Source organism: Anopheles bellator, chromosome 1, assembly GCF_943735745.2.
Source record: "Anopheles bellator chromosome 1, idAnoBellAS_SP24_06.2, whole genome shotgun sequence".
Lineage (NCBI taxonomy): Eukaryota > Metazoa > Arthropoda > Insecta > Diptera > Culicidae > Anopheles > Anopheles bellator.
The window spans coordinates 59,589,282-59,603,783 of NC_071285.1; the positions used below are offsets into that span (position 1 = coordinate 59,589,282).

The 14,502-nt window shown below is 50.1% G+C and overlaps 2 protein-coding genes across 3 annotated transcripts in view; one reads left to right on the top strand and one right to left on the bottom strand.

Moving 5' to 3' along the window:
- LOC131208922 (uncharacterized) lies at positions 1–14,144 on the bottom strand. 2 transcript variants are annotated; one of them, XM_058201874.1, is made up of 12 exons: positions 13,929–14,144; positions 13,725–13,852; positions 9,441–9,693; positions 8,930–9,367; positions 8,596–8,862; positions 7,375–7,497; positions 6,585–6,587; positions 5,802–6,109; positions 4,065–5,732; positions 1,559–3,934; positions 1,233–1,492; positions 1–1,151 (listed from the first exon to the last, which is right to left on the bottom strand). In XM_058201874.1, exons 1-12 carry the CDS (start codon positions 14,142–14,144, stop codon positions 910–912), a joined length of 6,282 nt encoding a protein of 2,093 aa, XP_058057857.1. In that variant the 3' UTR covers positions 1–909. The 2 variants fall into 2 exon arrangements, with proteins under 2 accessions (XP_058057857.1, XP_058057849.1); XM_058201866.1 differs by lacking the exon at positions 6,585–6,587.
- The window catches only part of LOC131208948 (DDB1- and CUL4-associated factor 8), a 16,797-nt gene continuing 13,519 nt past the window's right edge, over positions 11,225–14,502 (top strand). Inside the window, exon 1 of the mRNA XM_058201898.1 lies at positions 11,225–11,306. The gene's annotated coding sequence lies outside the window, so the exon portion shown is untranslated. The remainder of the gene's footprint in view (positions 11,307–14,502) is intronic.

Genomic DNA, 14,502 nt, shown 5'->3' on the forward strand with positions numbered 1-14,502 from the left:
GAAATCAAAAAAAGAAATAATATATTTCTCTTCTCTTCGGTGGAGAATTTGTGAGTTTCCGAAAACAGATCAAAACTTATGGATCAAATGCCCTAACATTTGCTTACCAGATACCTTACCGAAGTCTGTAACACAGATCGTGGCCTATATTTGCTCCCCCCACGGGGGCATGCCTATGCTTAGGTTGCAGGTAAATGTGCGAAACCGAAGAGTATCGCACCATAATCGCATAATGCAAGTTGGAACGGTGCTCCCGGTTCCGCCGCACGTTGTTCAAGAAAACTAATGCAATCCTATTTATTCAACCCTCGCCGCTGAGCGGAATATGATAATTAATCGCGTTCCTAAGAAGGGAAGAAGTGCAAACATCATTAAGCACTCGCAGCTAGGGCGCAGAAAGATTTAAATAAATTACAAACAACGACCTACATCAGCTAAGAGATGCAAGAGACCCGTCGCGGTTACACCTAATCGCCATCAAATGGCTGCCAATTGAGCTCCGTTTATAAACATAAGTCATGCCCAGTGTTCTTCCTCTGTTTGCGCTTTCCGGTGATGCATATACTGAATCTTGCTGGAATAATGGTCGGAGATGAGTTGAAAAGCAGCGTGCATTAAAGTGGGAAGTGAAGAACAATTTAACACTTGCAGCTGGTTTGCCAAGCAATGCCTAAATTTTGAGTTCGTCTCGTGATAACTTGAACCGGAATTTACTCCGCCAATGCAATATCAATGCAATTTTTTTTCGGTAGGTCCAATTTTGTGGTGGATAACGATAGCAGACAATCGATTCACGCATAATACATATGTCGAAATAACAAATTAACAATCGACTTTGTCGGAGTTATGGATTTTTCGCGTTGGACACCTTTAAGTTTGTCTGTCTGTTGTGCCGATGGGATTTGTCGCTTACGCCTTTACGGCAATCGGTGATCGTGTGGTATCGATCACACCGCCTGGACCGGGAAGTGCGCTAGGTTTGCCGATCAAATACGCATCGATCTGCCGTGCCGCCTGCCTTCCCTCAGAGATGGCCCAAACCACCAACGACTGACCGCGGCGACAATCGCCCGCAGCGAATACCTTCGGATTGGCCGTTCCATACGTTCCCACGGGGGTTTTGATGTTGCCTCGACCATCGAGTTCCAGTTCTACAATGAAATGACAGGAAATTCAAGAAAGAAATAATTCCGAGTACCGACAATTGAAGTGAAATGTTTTCCGAAACTTACTCATCTCGGACGGGGCCAGCTTTTCCGGGCCCAGGAAGCCCATAGCCAGCAGGATCAGATCGGCCGGATAGTACTTCTCCGATCCAGCAACTTCCTTCATATTCCACTGGCCGGTCGGAGTTTTGGCCCACTCGACCTCCACCGTGTTCACACCCTTGATGTTACCGTCGCCGTCGCTCACGAATTCCTTTGTCGTGGTAGAATACTGCCGTGGGTCCTTGCCCCATTTCACACGAACCTCCTCATGACCGTAGTCGACACTATTCAGAAAAAGGCAACGAAAACATTGAATTCCAATTCATCGATCGCCTTGTGGAAAAGCTTACCGGAAAATGCGTGGCCACTGTGGCCATGGGTTATCCTGACCGCGCTTCTCGGAGGGGACGGGAAGAATTTCGAATGTTGTAATCGATTTGGCTCCTTGGCGCAGTGAAGTGGCGATGCAGTCACACCCAGTGTCGCCGCCACCGATAACAATTACATCCTTGCCTTCGGCCGATATCCATTCCGGGCGAGTTCCAAGCAGCTTCTTCTGGCTCGCCTCCAGGAACTCCATGGCAAAATAGATTCCCTTCAGGTCGCGGTTGGGAAGATTCAAATCCCGTGGCCAGGTAGCTCCGGTGGTGAACAGAACTGCATCGTACTCTTGCTCCAGCTGCGATCCCATGATGTCCTTACCGATGTGCGTGTTGCACCGGAACTCGATACCTTCCGTCACCATCAGATCCAGGCGTCGTTGTACGACCGTTTTCGAGAGTTTCATGGTCGGAATGCCGTACTGCAGCAGACCGCCGGGGCGATCGTTGCGTTCGAACACCGTCACCAGGTGGCCGGCTTTGTTCAGTTGCTGGGCAGCGGCCAAACCGGCGGGACCCGATCCTACTACGGCAACCCTCTTTCCAGTGCGAACCTGCGGTATATGAGGCTTGATCCAACCCTGCTCGAATGCATGATCGATGATGGCGCACTCGATGTTTTTGATCGTAACGGCCGGTTCCGAGATTCCAAGCACGCACGCCCCTTCACACGGTGCCGGACAGACACGGCCCGTGAACTCGGGGAAGTTGTTCGTCTGCAGCAGCTGATTGATGGCCTCCTGCCAATTGCCATTAAATACGAGATCGTTCCACTTCGGAATGATATTGCCGAGTGGGCAACCGTGCGAGTTCGATTGGCAGAACGGCACGCCACACTCCATGCAGCGTGCGGCCTGCACTTTCAAGTTCTGGCGCACGTGCGGGAAGTTGAACACCTCCTTCCAATCCTTCTGACGTTCGGTCGCGTTGCGATAGACGGTTGCCTCGCGCTTGTACTTGATGAAGCCCCGCGTTTTGTCCAACACCTGGTCGAGCTTCTTCTTCGCCAACGCCGCATCCTGGATCGACTCCTCGATATCCTTCACCTGCGGTTCCTGCTTCTGGTGACCGTTGGTAGCGACCGTAGCCTTGGCCACGCTTTGCTCCTTCATTGCTTTCAGCGCTTTCTGGTATTCGTAAGGGAACACCTTCACAAACTGCTGGCAAGGTTCGGGCCACGTTGACAGCAGTTCCTTCGCGATTTCCGACCCGGTTTCGTCAATGAATTCCTGCAGCAAATTCTTAACTGTCTGTCTGTCTTCGTCCAGCTCGAGCCCCAGAAGCTCGACCATGCCGGGGTTCACCTTCGAGCGGAACGTTCCATCGACGTCTAGAACGTAGGCGATGCCTCCCGACATACCGGCGGCAAAGTTACGCCCGGTTAGCCCCAGAATGACAACCATTCCGCCTGTCATATACTCGCAACCATGATCACCGACACCTTCCACGACGGCCGTGACGCCCGAATTGCGCACGCAGAACCGTTCAGCAGCGATACCGCGGAAGTAAGCGCGTCCGGCAGTGGCACCGTAGAGACACACGTTGCCCACAATCACGTTCAGGTGAGACTCGAACGTGGTACCTTCTGGTGGCCGGATCACGATCGTGCCACCCGAAAGGCTTTTGCCGACATAATCATTTGCATCACCCTCCAACGTCATCTTGACGCCCTGCACCAGGAACGCCCCGAAGCTCTGGCCAGCCGATCCGGCTAGATTGATGGTGATGGAGCGTCCCTCCGGTAGTCCAGCGTCTCCGTAGCGACGAGCAATCTCATAACTCAGCGTGCTGGAGAATGCTCGTTCCTCGTTGTTGATCTTCATGCCGATCGTCAAATGCGGATCGGCAGCAGTACCTTCGATGACCGCCATCGTTCGCTTGATCAGCTCGTTGTCGGCACGTTTCTCTAGCATGAAATCCTGGTGCAGAGAGCCACCGACAATGTTCGTGCCGGGGCGAAGATCCAGTGCGTTCTTAAGCAGCATCTGGAGGTCGAGCAGAGATCCCTTGAACGATACGGTATCGCGCATCTTTAGCAGATCCGTGCGGCCGATCAGTTCCTGGAACCGGCGCAATCCTAGCCCAGCCATGATCTCGCGGATCTCTTCCGCCAGCATGAAGAAATAGTTGATCACATGCTCCGGCTTGCCGGCGAACTTGGCACGCAGCACTGGATCCTGGGTGGCGATGCCGACCGGGCACGTGTTCAAGTGACACTTGCGCATCATCGTGCAGCCCATTACGATGAGCGGGGCGGTACTGAAACCGAACTCATCCGCACCAAGCAAGGCGGCAACAACCACATCGAAACCGGTACGTAGCTGACCGTCAGCTTGCACCACAACTCTGTGAATGTGGAAAGTAGCATTGGTTAGTTTGAGCGATCATTTCACTCGACTCTTACGGTGACTCCTTTGCCAGACTTGTGACTAGCAGGGACCCGTTTAATTAAAACACAATTTTAACACTGCCATACCTTGACCGAAGATCGTTTAGCACAAGCACCTGGTGGGTTTCGGCGATCCCTAATTCCCACGGTAGTCCGGCCGACTTGATGCCGGTCCAGCTGCTCGCACCGGTGCCACCATCGTGGCCCGAAATGACGATATGCTCTGCTTTGCCCTTGGCAACACCCGACGCAACCACTCCGACACCGACCTCCGACACCAACTTGACACTGATGCGTGCCTTAGGGTTAGCACACTTCAGATCGTAGATCAGCTCTGCCAGATCCTCGATCGAGTAAATATCGTGGTGGGGAGGTGGAGAAATCAAACCCACCCCCGGCACCGAGTGGCGCGTATCGGCAATTTCTTGCGATACCTTGTACCCGGGCAGTTCACCGCCTTCGCCCGGCTTCGCTCCCTGTGCCATCTTAATCTGTAGATCGTCCGCGTTGGCAACGTAGGCCGCCGTCACTCCGAACCGGCCCGAAGCGACTTGCTTGATGGCCGAACGCCGATTGTGCTGCGGATCCTGGTTCATGTAGCGATCGGCATTCTCGCCTCCCTCGCCTGTGTTGCTCTTGCCCCCGATACGGTTCATCGTGATGGCCAGCGTCTGGTGGGCCTCGAGTGAAATACTGCCAAAGCTCATGGCGCCGGTCGCGAAGCGCTTGACGATCTCACTGGCCGGCTCTACTTCCGCGAGATCAATCTTCGGTCGTCCCTTGACAAACTCCAGCTGACCGCGCAAAGTGCACAGCTGTACGCTGTGCATGGTCGTATCACGGAACGTGGCGTACGCACCTTTGCTCTCGTTCACTGCCGCCTCTTGAAGGGCCGCGATCGCAGCCGGTTCGTTGATGTGCCCTTCGCCGCCCGCACGCCAGTGGAACTGACCCGGGTTACGCAGGATCATGGCGTCCGAGTGTCGCGTGCCGTGCACCAGCTCGTGCCGCTCGAGACCCTCCCGGGCCAACACTTCCAGGCTGACGCCACCGATGCGCGACTGAGTGCCGCGGAAGCAAAAATCGATCACATCCGTACCCATGCCGACCGCTTCGAAAATCTGAGCGCCCTTGTACGACTGGAGCGTCGAGATGCCCATCTTGGCCATCACCTTCAGGATGCCGGTCTCGATGGCGGTCGCATACGCCCGATAGATGGCATCGTCGGTGAGGGACGGATCGATCACGCACTCGTCGCGCAACGCGTTCGCCATCTCGAACACCAGGTAGGGACAGATTGCATCGGCACCGTAGCCGAGCAGCACGCAGACGTGGTGTACTTCGCGGGCCTCGGCCGTCTCCACGATCAGACCGACCTTCATGCGTTGGCGCGTTTCGATCAGATGATGATGGACGGCCCCGAGCGCCAGCAGGGCCGAAATGGGGGCCCGTTCGGCGCCGGCCGCCCGATCGGACAGCACCAACAGCTGGTAGCTGTGCTGGGCGGCAGCCTCCGCCTCGGCGCATACACGCCGCAACCCATTGAGGTAACCCGGTGGACCCTCGTTCGCTGGGAATGTAATATCGAGAACCTTAGTTTTCCATCCACGATGCTGATTCCGTTTGAGCGTTTCAGCATCTGGAATGCTTAGGATCGGATTATCCAACCAGATGCGATGTACCTGGGAGGGCGAGGCCACCAGAAGGTTCGCCTCTGGCCCCATCGGGCACTGCAGCGACATGATGATCTTTTCACTACCGAAGACACCGGGAATTAGAACGCAACTTTCGGTGGACGGCAAAGGCAACGTCGGCCATGCTTACCGGAATGGATCGATCGGTGGGTTGGTGACCTGGGCAAACAGTTGCTTGAAGTACTCGTACGGCAGCGGCTGGAAGGCGGAAAGACATGCGAGCGGCGCATCGTTGCCCATCGACCCGAGCGCTTCCTTCTTGTTCTTGATCATCGGAAGCAGCAGCATGTGAATCGTTTCGGTCGTGTAACCGTACAGCGGCAAACGAGGATCCAAGATGCCTTTGCGATCGGTCGCCAACGAAGTTTCGTTGATCGCCGGTACAAGGCTACCATTCGATTCGGCGCCTGCTTCGCGACGAATGACATCCATCGTTATCTGTTCGGGATTTGTACGGCGCAAAATACGCGAAAAGTAAGATCATCAAGCGTAATGAAGAAAGTTTGAAAGGATCAACATAAATCACACTGAACACAGCAAAAGTTACGAAACTAGAAGGAAAAATATTATGCAAAACAAAGAAGATTTTAGAACATTCAGATTAATCTAAAACATTGAACACATTAAACGAAAGGCGCTAGCGTACAATTGGGAACAAGAATCTATGCCGATGGGACAAAAGAATGCAAAACCGAACAGAGTCGTTCCACGCAAGAAGTGGTTGTGTTGTTAAAGAAGCATAATATTCTCGAGAGGCCGGTCCTCAACGAGCGGGGACGTGGAGCGCCTGTGGCTGCGATGGTACAGTGCGTGTTTAAAAGCGAAACTAGAAGATACCGGAAATTATAAAATCACTCGGTTGAGCGACAAGCTTGCAAGCGGCCTACGGCTGAGGCACTTTTAATCCACTTACCATCTTGGCGGGGTGTGTCATGACGTTTTGCGTTTGGAGATACGATTTAAGATTGTTGTGTTCGTGAATGGGTGAGGCGTGTTTTCATGGAATTAGAAATGAAGCGGCCCGGTGGTCGGAGTAAAATGTTGAGGTGGGATCCAGGGTAATGTGTTTCATGCACGGACGGGACAGTCAGGCCAAGGCACGCAAAAAAAGTTAATATTTTTTATTTGTTGTACATTTGGTAAGACAATCAATTGCATAGCAAGAGGGACATAAGAGATGGCAGATATAAAATATCACGGAGCAAAACAAAGGAACAAGTACAGTACAGGATAAAGAAACAAGTCACCGATGAGGATGGTAAAGATGTTACAAAGTTTGGCGTGATTGACGAAGGACAATTTTGTACCGAGCATAGGAAAAGAGAGAGAGAGAAAGAGAAAAAGAAAGTACAGTAAAAAGATTAATATGGATTCCAGAATGTTTAGTGTGGTAAGTGTGTGGCAGTGTCAGGCGATGAGCTTACGGGTCATGTAACTAGTGTATACCACGTGTTTTGTGTCTCCCGTTAAATGTATCCTTATCAAAACACCCAAAACACGTTACGTTATTCGGACTCGTTGCCATTAAATGGAATGACCAACACACTTGGACACAGTACGACGACACGGGACGACCTAGGGGACGTCAACAACCGCCATCATTTCTGCTGTCGTGCGATTCGACGAAGATAATTCTCTTTTACGATCGGCACTAGAAAAAATGATATGCCCATAATCTTTACTGTTCACTGTTTCATCCTTACCTGTTGCTGCAACCATTCGCCGTGTGGACGAGATTTGGCAATTTCCGTCTTCAATTCGATGTCCTGGATGAGCGCCTTTTTCTCCGTGTCCACCAGCAGCATACGACCCGGCTTCAAGCGGCTCTGTGTGCGCGCCCCGGTAAGCCCCGTAGCAAGATCGTTCGAAGAAGTTGATTCAATGCGGCGATCATAGTTTGTAATACGATCGTACACGGAGAAAGAGTAATTTTACGTTGCATTTACGTTGATCAGGAAAAAGAATAGGGAAACATTGGTAGAATTAGAAAGAGTTTGACGAGTTTTGATGGATGCGTTGATTCTGATCGCCAACAGCGGTGTGTGGCGCGCCTTCCGGCCTTCTGATTCAGAGTTTGTTTTTAATGATAGTGACTTGTTGACAAATGTTTGATACGAATGAGTGGTTCTACCGACAATGTTTAGTAGGTTTGCGCTTGCAGATTCGTTATATTTTGGGCATGTTCCTTGCGCTTGTTCTTGTGTGTACGAATATGGGCTTTGGAAGTTGGAAGAGGACGATCTTGACACTGACCGGACGACTTGAATTATAAGAAGAAAAAAAAACATACAAGACGAGAAATGAAAGTGCCTTAAACGCTACGAGTGAGAAGCATTACCGCTCACGTGTCCCGGGATTCCCGGCGATCATTTCCAGCAGCACGATCCACGGGTACACACCGGAGACAGAGAAGCGCCCACAGCCACTCAAACATCCACCTCCCACACTTTCCCATCCTCAAACACACACACCTACACACACACTCGTATGGTCGCCTTGGTGGTCCCGGGCCGTGCGCCGGAGAAGTAATCGATGGAGGCGCCAGCCGTTCGCTGTGTGTTCTCTTATCGTATGGCCCATTGCTTCCTTGTGTCCCCGCTTCTCGCTTGGGATGACGACATCTCGCCAAGCCGTTTCCCCGTCGAACTTCTGGCGACGAGCCGTCGGGGGGCGCTTTCATCGCTTGGATCGATCACTTGATCTGTTCTAGATCGTTCTCAGTGCAGACCACTACGCGGCACCGCCAAGAGTGTGTGTGCGTGCATGGAGGAGGCGCTTGAGCTTCGCGCTGCGCGTGGTTATGATACGATTGTGTGGTGGTGATGGTGGTTGGTGGAACAACAATAGGTATTTTTTTGGTTTATGAGCATGTTTTAAACGAATCTACAAAAAGAAAAACCCGCATAAGTACACAGTTTGTCTACCTTGAGTATAACGTCTTTGGGATCTACGTCGTAAACGCCGACTTCCGAAGCCATGATGAGCACGTTGTCCTGCGTCACGTAGAAACGCGAGGGGCGCAACCCGTTGCGATCGAGAATGGCTCCGATGTAGCGGCCGTCGGTGAAGGAGATCAGCGCGGGGCCGTCCCACGGCTCCATTACGCACGCCGACCAGTGATAGAAGTCACGCTTCTCCTGCGACATCGTACGATCGTTCTGCCATGCCTCCGGGACCATCGTCATAACGGCCTGGGAATTAGAAAGGGCTTACTAAGGCCGCTGACCTGGTAGGGTGATAGTTTGTTGGCCACCTTACCTCCGGAAGCGAACGATTTCCAACGTGAGCCAGAAACTCAAGCACGCAGTCACAGGAACCGGAATCGGATAGATTCGGCTCAACGACCGGATAGAGCTTCTTTAGCTCCGCGCCGAACTCTTCGCTCTTCATCACACCCTCGCGAGCTTTCATAAGGTTCACGTTACCGCGCAGCGTATTGATTTCACCGTTGTGCGCCAGCACTCGAAGCGGGTGGGCCCTTTCCCAGGATGGGAATGTATTGGTGCTGAAGCGCGTGTGAACGAGCGCCAGATAGGTCAGGAAGTCCGGATTCTTCAAGTCCTCGTAGTACTCCCACAGCTGATCGGACGTGAACAAGCCCTTGTATACAATCGTCTTCGGCGACAGCGAGCAGATGTAGAACCGGCGTCCCGGGCGCTGCAGCTCATGAGTTGCCCGCTTACGCAGGACGTACACCTAGACGGGCAACGACAGGAGCAAAGTGTTTTACTAACGATATGAGGGTAATCTTTGCAAAAAACACACTAACCTGCCGCTTGAACGTATCATCATCGACATCGGCGCTAACGAAGACTTGTCTGGACAGCGGCTCGCTCTTACGGGCCACCCCACCGACCGCATCCTGGTTGGTCGGCACATCGCGCCAGGCGATCGCCTGAAGTCCCAAGCTCTCTGCCAGCGAATTGAATTCTTTCTCCGCTTCCTCATGAGTGTTCTTATCGAGATAGAAGATACCCGTCGCATACCGGCCCAGTTCGGGTAACTCAATGCCACGGGAAGATCTATTAATGAGAAAAAATGTATGCTGTGAAATCTGTACACTAAAAATTTAGTACAATCATAGTTCGTGAACATTGCATCACACACTATCGGTGGCCAGTAAGCCCGGCCTTGCAGTCCGCTGATCTGATTTGCCAACGTCGGCCAGAAACATTGTTTGTGGCTGACAGTGTTTGCGCCGCGCCGCATCAGATAAGTCCCGGCAGGAATGCATAGGAAATGACGCAAATGGTCATCGGTGTCCAAACAGTGCTGCTTATGACGCTCCCACTAGACCGAGACGGAGAATTATCAAAAAATAAACAGCGCAAGGCTCATCCCTACGCGCCGCTTCATGCGCCACCAAGTTGATGCTTTATAAACAAACTGCCATTGTGTCGCGGCATCGCTCCAGAGTCCAACTCTAGGCTCCACATAAGATGATAAACACTAAAAACTGCAGCGCCATGCACTTATGTGTGTTCTGTGGGACTCATTCACACCGGACATTGATGGCGAGCGTGATGGATGATTCACTGCATATGGCCGGTTAGTATTTTTCCCATGCCTTTTATCATGCGTTAAGCGTCTAATCATGGTTCCTCCAAAACGGTGCGGAGAACTTTATCAAGTAATTAGCCGTAATCGGCACCTATTCTCTTCGACACCACCCGGTACACCGGTTCGGTGCGGTTGCGAGTGAGTGGAATTTTTCATTCAAAGCTGCAACCATCTTATCACCGCCCGTCGGCGTCGCGAAGGGGCATTTGCCTTTGGCGCGGGTTCTTTTATTTTTGCGCGACAAACACGCTCGACGCTCGTGAACTTCAGCTGACAGTTGGATGTTGCAACGGTGGGGACATATTTTTTTTTATTATTTTGATTCAGGTCACAAATTGCTGCTTACGTGGTCGTGATTCCTAGATTGCCCGGGTGAGTGGAAACCGACCATGCGGCTCGGTTTTTCGCGAAGGGCTGTTACCTCCCTGACACTCGATTCGTGATAGTTTCGTTATCGCACTCGATAATCATCGGCTTTCTGGCTTTTGCTTTCGGCTTGCGCAAACGACATTCAAATGACCTTAATTGGACTAACAAGGCCCAATCGGGGTATTTCAATGGACCTGTTGAAAGGCAAGTTTCGCACGACGTGATGAACAAAACAATATTTACAACGGTAAAACGAGTCTCCTGGCCGCTGCGTGTTCCCATTTGAGTTCGAGTGCTAATGAATTTTAAGATAACTGTGGTTTTTTACAATTAACATAATTATTCAACGCTGTCCACTGAGCATGAGAAGCCTGCATTCGCGCGATACGAGGCTTTCAAGCTTACTCAAAATTATTGACAATAGCCCACTGAACGGTGACAATTACAATATTTACAGTATGCTAAAAATGAAACTCGTTTGCATTCCAGGCCACTTCACAGCGACTTGAGCGCACGAGAGCAAGTCAAGCGTTGACTGATTTATTGCGCATCAGGAGACTTTTTATCTAGTCTAGAATATGTTTACGACACCTCGTCAAGATGCGCGCTCCCTTCGTATTCATTATTTGTTAACAGAGCGAAACAGAGTTTAAAAATTGTTGGCATTATTTTGCTAGAAAAGCAATTTTGTTCAACAGGAACAGAAGTGAGTAAATTCGAGACTAAAAGATCGTCGCAGATTGCGAAACTGAAGTCTGACGAGTGGGCAACATACCAGAAAGTGAAAACATTGACCAACAGCCACATTAAAAAAAGAACCATACAGGAAACAGGGACACGACTTATTAGAATGGATCCTATTCTCGTGTGTTTGCGTAATGAATTTAAGCACCACTTTAAGTGATGTACTAGAACGACTTCAACAATACCAAAAAAAGCTTTTCCACTACACTTAACTGAAAATTTATTACGTTTTAAATTGTTAGGGCAAAGATAAGTCGTCCTAGGCACAACATTGATAAGAAATGAACAACATTATCAAAGCAACACAAAGCGCAGCGCGACACGAGACGGCGCAAGTACAGGCAAAAATGCGATCACGAGGTGTCGGCGTGACTCTGGTTGTTGCAAAGACCGCGCAGCGGCCGATGTTAGTTTTTGTGCGATTATAAAAAAAATCGCGGAAGATTAGCTTAGGTCGCGTGAAGCGAACCGGGGGGGTATTTTGGTTCAGATTGTTTCAAAATTAATTTGTCCTTCACCGCGAAGGAATTTCGTTGCTAGAGCTTCCCACGTGCTTTCGTACAAGGCACTTGCCGCTTTGTTGGAATTTGGTTACCCATCTGTTGCACCAGTGAGGAAATTAAAAAAAAAATAGCATTATTCTACCAAGATGATAGTTTTAAAAAAACCACAGAAAGTGAACAACACAGAATAACGAAAAATATACAATTTCGTCACCGACGCCAGCTTGAAACAAGAGAAATCTGTGAAAAACAAGCGCACGTTGTCCTCGCGTGTCACATAATTATAGCCAGTCGGTCGCTCGTTTTGAACTCCATTGCCGATGCGTGCCATTATCTAATTTTAAAAATGTGCTAGCTGCCACAAGAGGAAACGCAGCCACGGCCGCAGCACAAGACAGCCGTGGTAAACGTGCTCGCAGTGGCCGCAAAACGTGAACACTCTCTGTTCTTTGTCTGTGTTCAGCACCAAGCAGCGACCAAAAAGAATCGACCGGTTCGTAGAATTTTATTTTACTTCTTACAACCATAGCCAATCAAGCGGATTTGGTTTGGGTGCTTTGCTCCCGTCGCAAGTTTTATGCCATTTAAACTGTTTGGTCGATAGCCAAATGCGCTACGAAGGTCCATTAGAGACGGATCGCTGGCAAAGAAATTCGAAGAAGTAGCAAGTAGCTTTCGATGCACATACGAAAAAAAGATAAGGTTAGTTATTGAAAAACCGAACGACGATCGGTTTGACTGAAACAACAGTCAATCCATTGAACATACAACGTTAATAATGGAGACGCCGGGTGCGTTTCTCGGCAAAACATTTTAACACGCAATTGCAGCTTGAGAAAAAAAGCGAAGACAAATGCTTTCTAATACGTTTCCGCTTTCTGTCAAGCAGTTCCGTGATGATTTGTTTTGCTTGTTACACAATCCTGCTACTCCAAAGACTGTGGATCATCGATCAAACCTGCAAACCTTATCGCTGGCACGTGTCAAACAGATCACTTAACGGGATCGATTATTAGCGTCAGAAGACACACTTCCACTTCGACTTTGCACCAGGTGACTGGACAATACTCATTTATGCAGAAGATTTTTTTTTATCGTATAAAATGGTTTTACAATCAACATTGTAAACCACGGTCTGAGCTGATAATTGCATCCGCAAACGCCCATGAACATGATTGTGATGAAGTTACTGTGAATGGTCGAAAATTCTACCGGAACCGAGATTGTTACCTCTAGAGAAACTTGTTTGGTTTCTATTTTTCATTGCGAGGACGCAATCGTGTAATCCCCGCCGAGAACCGATTGCACAATGTTGCATCGGACGTGCACACAGACGCATCGGCAAGTGTTTAACCAATGCAACTGCAGCAAAGATGGAAGCACCTAAGGGGGCTGCCAGTAATTCAAGCCCCATGCATCTCGAGCGGCGACCAATTTAATTAACGCAACTCGTAATGATTTAATTAACTCGCACAAGGACAATGCCACACAGTGAGCAGATAAGCCGACGTTTCTACGCTTTTTTCGTAATCGCCACCTAGCTCGGGAATGCGATAAACTTCGAAAAAGGCCAACGTGGCCCAACAATTTAAATTCCTCCATAAACAGCTTTGCTTCTGGTACGACCGGTCTACCCGGTTATACACGTGACCATCGGTAGCGGCAGCCGATGGTCACGTATAAATTGGTAAATAAATTCCTGTGGTGTACCGTGAGTAGTCACGAGATGGGCGCTTCCCGCAGAGGCCGTCTATTACGGCGCAGTAATATCGACGAGTCGAATAACTTGCACTGCAGTTCCTCGGAGGATATGATTCCCGGCTGAACACGGTCGCTGATCATTTAAAGAGGTGACGAATGGGCGCCACTTTACTTACAGCTCCTTGGCGTACAGTTGATGCGGTATCGAAGTGCATACGCCAGCGCCATCGCCGGTGTCGTTATCACAGGCGCATGCACCACGATGGTTCATGCGAATGGCAAGCGTTTGGGCATCGCGTAAGATCTGAGAGGTAGAAGAAAATGTCAAATGGTGTGTATACAAGAACTCCAAGTTAAATTTGCGCGAACGACGGGCGTACCTTATGATTGGGCTTTCCTTCGATCGACACGATGAAGCCTACGCCGCAGGCTTCATGCTCGTTCTGTGGATCGTACAGTCCCTGAGCCGCCGGCGTTTCCCAGGGCATTTGCGATTTCGGTGACTCGGCGACATCGTCAAAGTTTTCCACGGGCTGCTCCGAAGCAACAACGTTGCTGATCACTTCGAACGAATATTCATTGTTGGGTGGGGCCATCCTAACCCGGAACGGTTCTATCGCCGAAGAAGAAGGCTTCGTACAGCAGACTCGCGAAAGGATGCTGTGGCAAGTTTATCAAACTGATCGTGTAACGTCCAGTCAGAGATTCCGGATCACGGGTTGTCAACACAAACACAGCAGGCTAAAACAAGACACAAACGCGATCACTGGTTACCGAAACTCTATAGCACAAAGAACCGACACTGTGCTGCAATGTTTGTACAGTTTTTGTCTTTTCTTTCTCCACAACTTGCCAATATTAAATTTCACTTAGGTAATGGTAAATTCCTGTAGCACACGCGGCACCCACAGAAGACTGTTTATGGACTACAATGGAGACTGTTTTTGAGATTAT